The following is a 9724-nucleotide window of genomic DNA, read 5'->3' on the forward strand; positions in this document are numbered from 1 at the left end:
CTGCAGGCTGGTTCTGAAGGGTCCTGGTAGGAACCTCTGGACCAATCAGAACCTCTGATCTTAAAGGGCTTCATATATGAAAATCTGAGATTATAATCTGGATTGACCAAATGAAGGGAATCTGAAATCTGGTTTCTGATTTTAGTTTCTTCACCCTGAGCGTTTGGACCAGTTTACGGTTTAAACCGCATTTTGTTCCGGTAAGCGGAAGTTGTGTGACGTCGGCTCCGCCGCGGACGGGATCTCCTTGGAAACGGAGAGAGACATCCCCCCCCCCCCCGTGTCCGCCCCCATCCTCTCGCTAGGGATGGATGGTGCTGAGCTCCGCCGCCCGCTCTCCCAGTAACAACCAGAGAGCGACTGGGCCGGTTCCAGTGAGCAGATGTTCCCCGGCAGGATGACTCTGAGCCCGCCCGGACCGCCCAGCGGGCCGCCGGAGGAGCTGCAGGAGCTGGCCTTCATCGAGCGGCCGATCCGCAGGAGCCTGAAGGTAGGTGGGACCGGGAGCGGCGCTCACATGACTGGGGGCATGATGAAGACGCTGCTGCTGGTGATGGTGGTGATGGTGGTGGTGGTGGTGGTGATGATGGTGGTGGTGGGGGAACATGCTGGGTGAAGCGGCAGGAAGCGGAGGGAAACCCGCGATGTGCGCAGAGTGACGCAGTTTGTCGGTCTGTCCGCCGGCAGCGCAGAGACCCGGACGGACAGACCAGCTCCAGGATCTCCGCTCTGCACTGAGTCAGCAGGACCAGGAGAGCTGCAGAAAAACCAATCAATCACTGATCGATCCGCGGAACGCCGGAGGACCAAACAGAGACAAGAGTTCAGCTCCCGGTCCGTAAAAAACACAATTCAAATTCACAGAAGAAGATCTACAACTGACACTTCAGAGTCTGGACCAAGAAAACACGAGGAAGCAAAGGAAACATGGAGACATGAAGAAGGAGGGTTACATCAGACATAAGGGTGCAAAGGGATGAATGGATGAGAACATGAGGGAGATGAAAACTAGAACATATAAAGCAAAAATCCAAGGAGAAGAATTAAAATACGAAGGAACAAAGAGATGAAGACATGAGAATCTGAACTTTAAAGGCCCACAGAGAAATTTGTTTTGGACAAAATGCTGCAAAGTTTTGAATAAAAACATTAAAAGACAAAACGATAAAACTCAAAGCAATCACCACTGTAACAAGCTGAGGGTCCATTTAGGGCCCATTTAGGGTTCATTTGGGCCCCATTTAAGTTCAATTTAGGCTCTATTCAGGTTCTATATGACGATATGCGGACCATGACAGTAAAACTTGTTGAACAGTGCTCCTTCTGCAGGTGATTTGATGATCACCTGATTAATAATCAATCAATAACTGAACTTATATCAAAGTTTCCTCTTCTGAATATAGTGATGTGGGCATGGCTTCAGCATGAGTGGGCGTGGTATCAGTGTGATGTAGGCGGAGCCTCAGAGACGTTTTCATGTTTCTTCTTTCAGACAGCGGAGGAGATCGATCAGCTGACTGTGGATGAAGACCTGAATGATGTGGAGAGAGCCGTTTACCTGCTCAGGTGAGGTTACCAGGTGACTGGTGAGGTGGTTGTGGTTGGAGTCCAGGTCATTATTATCTTGATGTGATGCAGGTGATGTACTGACTAACATCTCTGGGGGTTAAAATGGAGAATCTAAGAATTTACAGTCCACAGTCCAACAGCGTGGCTGCAGGAAAGCTAGCGATGATCCTGGGCTGCAGGGCTCCAGGTGTCCTGCCACCTGTCGGTGTGATCCTGGTCCAATACACTTGGCTCAGCTCTTCAGCAGCACGAAGGTTCTCCAGTCCATGTACTCTGCTGTTCTGAAGCAGAGACACGCCTAGCTGTAGGAAGCATCTCTGTGATGGGCTGAAGACCTGCACTGGCCTTCCCTGCCTCTCAGCCACTGACCACTGGAGAGAGGAACCAGAGAAACAAACATGTTAGCCTAGCGCTAGCAGCCAAAGACTAAAGAGAAATCCTCCAACACTAAAATCTGACGCCTCCATCTTGTTTCCATCTGGTGAAGAAGGAAGTTGCTCTCAGTGTCTTCAGAGGTTTTTGTGTCATTTCCTTCAGTGGTTCTTGGTGCAGCGCCCCCACAGGCCAGGAGGGGAACAGGTTTGTTGATGTAGTCTTGGATCAGAGTTCCTGGGATGAATTCTGGCCTCCAGCTGTCAGATTTCCGATGCCCTCCTCCCGTCCTTCTTCCTTGACCCACTAAAGTCTGCAGCTAATTAAACTCTGGAGCTAATCACCACTTCTCTCCCAGAAGATCTGAACTAGTTCACTGAACTGATTCCCAAACAGAACTCACTAGGCATTACAGAACCAGAGTCCAGATGTGCTCAAACTAGCTCCAGGTGTTTCCGTTCAGGTGTTTTTGAACTGCCTCCTCCTTTTTCCTCAGTGTGGGTCAGGAGGTCCAGAGAGCCAGCGTCATCAGCAACCTGCCAAGTCTTGTCCGCCAGAACCCAGCTGAGACTTTCCGTCGAGTTGTACCAAAAGTTCGGGTATGTACAATCTGAGGACAGCACAATCACTTGACTTCAAGAAAGGTTTCACTGCAGCTCACCTGTCCTACCTGTGTGAGCCAGGAGGTCTTGAATGGAGCCGGTGCTGAAATCCAGCTGGCAGCAGCGACTTCGTTTTTAACCATCCTGCAGGACGACATCATCCTGATCCACACACACACCTACTCCATCCTGAAGACAGTGCTGCTCCACCTGAACCACCGGGACACAGGTAACCGCACCTGAGATCTGAATTGCTCTTTAGGTTCAACCTAAAGAGCTGTCAGCAGATTGGTGACGACTCAGACGTTTTGTGAAACAATCAGACCTGATGTTACCTGCTGACACCTGGTCCTGATTGGGTGGACTCACCTGGTTTCTGTCTGTTAGTGGTGAGCAGCGCCTGGTTGGAGACTCTGCTGTCGGCCATCAACGCTCTGCCCAAAGAGACCATCAAACAGGAGGTCAGTGGTTCCTGAACAATGGTCAGATAAACCGGGCCAGGTTCTGGTTCCACCTGTTTATCCAACGTATTTAAAGAGAAGAATTTTAATAATGACATGAAGCTCTGCATTGGACTGGCAGCTTACAGAACATTCTAGGGTTACTTCATGTGTAAATCTTGCTTTTTCCATCGTCACCTGGCTGAAAAACCTTTTATATCAAAGGAACAAGCTTCCATCCAGTCCTCAATTTTCCATGCCGAGTTTTTCCCTCCTTAATGTGTCTGTTCCCTCTGCCTCAGCTGGAAGGGTTTCTAACACTAAGCACACTGAGTGATGAACAGTCTAGCTCAGCGGTCTTCATCTCCAGGCTTTCGGGGTCCTGCATCGCCAGGTGTGTCCCTGGTCCAACGAACCTGAATCAAGCGGCTGAGTCACCTTCTCAAAAAGTCCAGCTGCCATCTGAAGGTCCAGGCCTGGATGTGAAGACCCCTGGTCTAGTTCTGTATTGATTTGAATGTCCTTGTTAAATTTTCAGTGTCTGGGATGTGTTTCAGTCTGAACTGTAGGAGTGGGAGTACGTTGATGTGAAAAATCAAAGAGGGAGAATCTGTAGTTTGGTGGTTCTGTGTTCCCAGGTGCTGAATCCTCTGCTCTACCAGAGTCAGCTGTCTCACTCCCTTCAGGCTCGCCTAGCTGCCTGTCGCATTCTAGGAAAGGCTTCTTGCAAGTTTGACTCTCTCATGTGAGTGGCGCGCAGCAGAGTTGGTTTGAAAGCAGTTTGTCTCTCCTGCTGACTGAGGTTCTGTTTGTCAGAGTGAAGAAGGAGCTGCTGCCTTTGGCCCGTTCTCTGAGCCGGGACACGGAGTCCGAGGTCCGAATCTGCATGTGCCGTCAGCTGGAGAGCATGGCCAGAGCCATCGGGTAAACAGAAAGTCAGCACCGTCAGCCCTTACCGGCGAGGTTCTGCTCCACTGACCCAGCATGTGTCCTTCAGGGTGGAAGACACCAGAACCGAGCTCCTTCCTGAGCTGCTGGAGCTCGCTGGCGACGAGGAGAGCAGCGTTCGCCTGGCCGCCTTCGACAGCATCATCAGCCTGATGGAGATGATGGACGGAGGTGAGTCCGGACCAAACCAGAACCCCTGCTCTCCATCAGCACCTTGGTATAACCCCCCCTCTTCGTTAGATGACCGACTTCACCTGCTGGTCCCTCTGGTGATGTCAGCGTGTGACGCTTCATCACAGGTGGATGAAGGCGTCATGGTGTCGCTGTCGTTCCAGTTTGGGAAGCTCTGCAGTGGACTGGCAGGTTAGACCGCACAGTTACAACAGAAGCTTCAACATCCTTCTGCTTTAAACAAATGTGAGCCCAGAGGACAGACCTGGGACGATAGGCGAGAACATCCCTGAAGGATGGTTTGTCCAGGTGTGATGATAATCTCTGTGCTTCAGGTTCACTGTCAGAAGAGCAGAAGAGGCTCCTGCTGCAGAAGTTTCAGGTTCTGTGTATTACCGGACTGCCGACTGAAGAAAACCAGATGGATGTTGGCGAGTCCACTCTGATCCGCTGTAACTGCTGCTACAACCTACCGGTACTCAAAAACTCACTGACTCCCAGGGGTCTTTGGTAGTCCTGCTGTCACTTCCCCTTCCACAGGTTTTCAGGCTTATTGGGCAATCCAGAGTTTTAGGGTTGATGCACACCAGCCCTGTCCAGTCTGCTTTGATCCACCTCCAGTCCATCTGCCTAGTCAAAGCCCGGCTTGTTTGGGAGGTGTGAATGCTAACTGACCTCTGAACTCTGGTCCTCCAATCCTCGGTCTGGGTTTGGTTAAACTCTGGTTTTGTTTTTCAAGAGGAAAACAGACTTAGATCGGGTCCTTTAGTACTTTTTCAGTCCCAGAACCTTTAGTCTCATTGGTACTGCAGCATTTCGGTACCGCTGGGCTTATCTGGCATCCTCACAGTTACAGAACCTCTGAGCTGTTTAGTAGTTCAAGAACCGTTCCTCTATTCTCTCTCCAGGCCATGGTGGCATTCATAGACCCCGCCCACTTCCTGTGCGACATCCATCCGTCTTTTTCGGGTCTTTGCAGCGACCCAGAGGTCAGCGTTCGCCGAAGTGTAGCAGCCAGCTTCCACCAGGTGAGAACCACCTGTGCCTCCCGTCTGCTTGGTGTTTCCTGTCACTTAACCTCACACTGTTGCCTTTTCTGACAGGTGGTGAAGCTGCTCGAGTCTAATGTCCACGTAGTCCACAAGGAGCTCCTGTTGCTGCTCCAAGACAGTGCTCTGGAGGTGAGAGGTCATGGCTATGTTCCTGTGATGTCACAGGAAATCATGTTCCCGTATTTCAGAGTAAATAGATCCCCTGGATCCAACTGGTGCTTTAAATGTTTTCCTTATTACTGTCACTAGCTGTCCACACAGCAGAACTCCTGCTCAGTGTTGGTTGGTCTGCAGACCTCTTCAGAATGTTATCTCTGAGGAAATGCAGACCTGCCAAGGCTCACAGAGCTCCATGGATGTCTACACGAAGATCAGCTGCATGAATGTGATGCAGAAGAAGTTTTTACTTCTTTACTTCTAGTTTATGGCAGCTTCAGCACCAAATTAAGACTAGTGCCACCTAGTGGTGGCGACTAGTCTTGCAGGAGACTATTTCAATAGGAGCTACTGATCTGATTGATGATAGGCTTCCACCACTAAGTGAGAAGGAGAGTATTCACTAGTGTTAGCATTGGAAAGCTAGGTGACTAGCATGTCTAGGCTGGTCATCCACTGGATCACCTTCTTCCTGTGGCCATTAGCACAGAGAGGCTAGCGTTAGCCATCAGAGGAAGAAGACAATCCAGTGGATGACCAGGCTATCCACGCTAACGCTAGTGAGTACTCCGTCTCATTTGCCAGCGGTGTCTACCTATCAGTAATCAGGTCAGTAGCTTCAGAGTGGATGCAGCTTCCTGTGACCAGGAAGTAGCCACCGCTGAAACTGCCCCCTGTTGGTGTATGTTGGAAATGTTTTTTGACTCGATTTCAAACCTTTTGCTGTTTTTATGTTTGCGTTCTTCAACTGATGCTTGTTGAGGTTCTGGATGCGCTGTTGAACCACCTAGATGAAACTCTGGAGCTGGTTCTCTCTAGAGGAGACAATCTAATCCTGGACAACAAGGTGAGGGAACCTAAGTTCTCCTCAGGTTCTTCCTGTGGTTCCTCAGTCTGGGTTCTGACTATTTTCTCCTCTGTTCCTGGATGGTTCCTCTTCTCTTGCGCTGGATTCCCCTTCGGTGCTTCCATGGATCTCTGGTGGACTGTCTGTGGTTGGCCTCAGATCTCAGAGCTGCTGTCGGCGCTGCTATCGGCCGAACAGAAAGTTGGATCTTCTCTGCGTTGGCGGCTGCATGAGAAGCTGCTGCATCGCTACAGCTGCCTGTCCAGACTGCTGCCCGGAGAGCTGCTGCACCAAACCTTCTCTGCTCGGATCTTCCTGATCCTCACCACCAACGTCAGCGCTGTCAGCGTCGCATCATCCCCTGGTGAGCCAGGTGACAGACGGGTAACTCTGCTCTGCTTCCTCCCGGCTGTAGAAAGTGCTACCGGTACAGAAAGAGGCGGCTCGGACCTTCTGCACGTTCCTGCGCTACAACCGTAAGCAGGAGCAGCGTCAGGAGATGATGGAGCGGCTCATCCAAGGTCAGAGCAATTCTGCTGCAGAAACCTAGCTAAGCTAAACCAACCTGCTAACCTGAACCACGTGTTGTCTGGTCGATCATGTCAGCTCTGTGGTCAAACCGTCTGTTTCTGTCCTCAGATCTCGCTCAAGGCCGCAGCTACTGGAACCGCCTGAGGTTCCTGGATGTTTGTGAAATCGCCACAGAGATTTTCTCCAGAAAATACTTCAACAAACATTTCCTGATCCCAGCGCTGGAACTCGTCCACGACCCTGTCGCCAATGTCAGGTAGGGCAGTGCTGTCCTCTCTGAAGAGCTCCGATGTCTCACCTGTCCTCCTCCTGATGTCTCACCTGTCCTCTCAGGTATAAGCTTTGTCAGCTGTTGCCACGGTTACGGTCGTCCCTCCGCCTGCCAGCTGACAAGCTGCTGCTGCAGAAACTGGATTTCTGCGTCCAGAAGTTTCTCTGTCGAGAGAAAGACAAAGATGTTGTGGCCATGATCCGCAAGGTAAGTCAGACCTGGGAACCAGTCAGCTATTTGAGCATTTAACGTTTGGGGTTTAACCATCGTCCCTCATACTTTCCAGACAGTGTTGGAACTGGACAAACTGGACCTGTCTGAGCCTGTAAGGGACCAGATCACGGACAGCTGAGTGACCGAGGCGTCTCCTCCACGTCTGCTCCTCACCTGGATGTGTTGTGTTTGTCCGCAGTTTCATAAGAGACGCGACTGGGACCTGCTGGACCAGAAGAAGGAGAAGGAGGAGATGCTGCTGCTGGAGATGGTGAGTGTGACGGTGACGGAGGCTTTGTGTTTGGCAGGTTTTATGGACATGCGCTGTGTTGCCAGGAGCAGCTGGAGCGGCAGCAGAGCGATGGGAAGCTGAACTCTGACAAACACATGGAGAGAAAACGTGAGCTGAACCTTCATTTGTTCCCAGAATCTCCAGCAGTTTCCGACTCGTCTCCTTTAAAGTCGTTTTTCTGACAGGAAGAGACAGCAAGACCAGTCTGTCCTCCGCAAAGTCCATGTCTGTGTCCTCTTCAACAGGAAGCTCGTCCACTGGTAAGGTCATGACGTTGATGAGGGGCATGATGATGATGATGATGATGATGCCTCTCCTCTGTGTCTAGGTAAAGAGACGAGGAAGGCTAAACTGTCTCGGAGTCGGTCCCTCAGCAGCCAGCCGACTTCGTCCAAACCCGTCAACTCGGACAGACCTCTGTAAGAACCATGCACCAAAGTTAGTTAAAATTAACAGCAATAATTGGCGAACAAACAGGGGTTCGCTTTTCAAAAATCGTATTTTCAACACATTCACTCATTTACAAGCTAAGCAATTAGGTAGGAAAGGCAACTTTATTTGGATAGCCCATTTTCAGCAACAAGGCAGTTCAAAGTTCTTTACATGAATTAGAAGAACAACAAACAAAACCAAAGGAAAGAGCAAAAGAAAAAACATACACTTTAAAATGTTCCAGTTGACCCTAATTGCTAAGCACTCCATAATTCATAAACTAACAGGAGTTTCTCTGAAAGTAAACAGACAGACGGGTGACGAACTGACAGTATCAGGAAGGACAGGGAACAACTGCAGCACGAGGCCAGCGAAGGTGGTGAACTCATGGAGTCTGTCAGTCGGTCAGACCCCGTAACAACCAGGCTCTGATACGGCGGTGTTTCTAGAGCCGGTCGTTGGGACCGCAGCTGGGAAAGAGCAGCTTGTCTACAAATCATCCAGGAGATTTGAGATCGCCGGCCAGCCAAGGAGGAGAGGCAGTTCAGATAGAGACAATATTCTTTAGTTAGGACAGACTTTTCATTTCCATCTGCCCTGCAGCCTCACCGGTGCATCTCTGTTGATTCCAATCATCTGAATTAGCGTGGCCGTTCCACCGGGCCCAGCTAGATTCCATCCTGCTGGTGAGCTCTACACCAGCCTGCACCCGAATCACAGCTCTAACAGCACGTTAGTCTGAGCGTTTGCTCGTCGGCCCAGTCCGTCACACTGATCAGGCCGAAACAGCTGCTGACGTCTTCCCAATCTGTCAGTATGTTAGGTGTCCACCAACTCCAAACAGCAGCAATCCTGCTATCATGAATCCAAACAAGTAGTTATTTATTTGAATAGTTTAGTTAGCAAACCAAATATTGAGCTGAATATTTAGCTAAAGTGCTAATTGACGTGGCAATAATCAGAAGTGGACGACCAAAATAAAAGCTGGATCTTCATAAACTCCTGCTTCATGTCGCACTTCATGACATGAAGTTTATCTTTATCATTTGTTTTCCTCTTTTCTTATCCAACATTTCAGCTTTAGACAAAAGATTAGCCGTTTGAAAGGCGATGCAGAATTTTTCTAATAGATCTACAGTTATCAGGTCTTACCTGGAGGAGAGAACATTTTCAGTGAATATTAGTGGCTCTAAATCATCTGTTGCTTCAATGTCTTATGGTGTCCCACAGGGCTCAATTCTTGGCCCACTGCTTTTCTCTCTTTATATACTGCCTCTGGGTTCTATCCTTAGGAAACATGGGATTTCTTTTCATTGTTACGCTGATGATTGTCAGATTTATTTCCCCATAAAGCAGCAGGATGTACATTCAATCAAACATCTCCTGGCATGTCTAGGAGATATTAAAGCTTGGTTGGCCTTGAACTTTTTAAACTTTAATGAAAACAAAACAGAGGTGATGGTGTTTGGACCCAGTGGCTCCTGTGAGTCCTCCTCTGTGGACCTGGGACCCTTGGAGGAATATTTTAAACCTGTTATTACAGATCTTGGTTTTAAGGTGGACAGTGATCTCAGATTGGACGGCCAAAGTCCAGCTTTTATCATTTAAGGCGATTGGCGTCAGTGAAATCTTTTCTTTCCAGGCAGCATTTTGAAACACTGATCCACGCTTTTGTTTCAACTCGATTGGACTACTGTAATGCACTTTATCTGGGAGTCAGTCAGTCGCTGCTCTCACGTCTGCAGCTAGTACAAAATGCTGCGGCACGACTTTTGACAGGTACTCGAAAGAGAGAGCATGTGACCCCTGTCCTGGCCTCACTTCCCTG

At 49.6% G+C, this 9724-nt stretch overlaps 1 protein-coding gene across 2 annotated transcripts in view; it reads left to right on the plus strand.

The window, feature by feature from the left end:
* The first annotated feature begins 21 nt into the window (after positions 1 to 21).
* The window catches only part of ppp4r4 (protein phosphatase 4, regulatory subunit 4), a 14742-nt gene continuing 5039 nt past the window's right edge, over positions 22 to 9724 (plus strand). Inside the window, exons 1-22 of one of the 2 annotated variants that reach the window (XM_015016069.1) lie at positions 22 to 490; positions 1493 to 1566; positions 2438 to 2540; positions 2625 to 2772; positions 2931 to 3004; positions 3622 to 3728; positions 3800 to 3907; positions 3981 to 4102; positions 4172 to 4294; positions 4438 to 4577; positions 5011 to 5130; positions 5206 to 5283; positions 6074 to 6157; positions 6317 to 6490; positions 6573 to 6678; positions 6797 to 6944; positions 7022 to 7166; positions 7246 to 7284; positions 7372 to 7443; positions 7509 to 7572; positions 7650 to 7724; positions 7793 to 7883. In XM_015016069.1, the coding sequence (XP_014871555.1) occupies positions 383 to 490; positions 1493 to 1566; positions 2438 to 2540; positions 2625 to 2772; positions 2931 to 3004; positions 3622 to 3728; positions 3800 to 3907; positions 3981 to 4102; positions 4172 to 4294; positions 4438 to 4577; positions 5011 to 5130; positions 5206 to 5283; positions 6074 to 6157; positions 6317 to 6490; positions 6573 to 6678; positions 6797 to 6944; positions 7022 to 7166; positions 7246 to 7284; positions 7372 to 7443; positions 7509 to 7572; positions 7650 to 7724; positions 7793 to 7883 (2303 nt within the window). In that variant the 5' untranslated portion in view covers positions 22 to 382. The remainder of the gene's footprint in view (positions 491 to 1492; positions 1567 to 2437; positions 2541 to 2624; positions 2773 to 2930; positions 3005 to 3621; positions 3729 to 3799; positions 3908 to 3980; positions 4103 to 4171; positions 4295 to 4437; positions 4578 to 5010; positions 5131 to 5205; positions 5284 to 6073; positions 6158 to 6316; positions 6491 to 6572; positions 6679 to 6796; positions 6945 to 7021; positions 7167 to 7245; positions 7285 to 7371; positions 7444 to 7508; positions 7573 to 7649; positions 7725 to 7792; positions 7884 to 9724) is intronic. The other variant, XM_015016070.1, reaches the window with a different exon arrangement.

The sequence above is a fragment of the Poecilia latipinna genome, unplaced genomic scaffold (genome assembly GCF_001443285.1).
Source record: "Poecilia latipinna isolate Pla-1442-1.1 unplaced genomic scaffold, P_latipinna-1.0 Scaffold1979, whole genome shotgun sequence".
Lineage (NCBI taxonomy): Eukaryota > Metazoa > Chordata > Actinopteri > Cyprinodontiformes > Poeciliidae > Poecilia > Poecilia latipinna.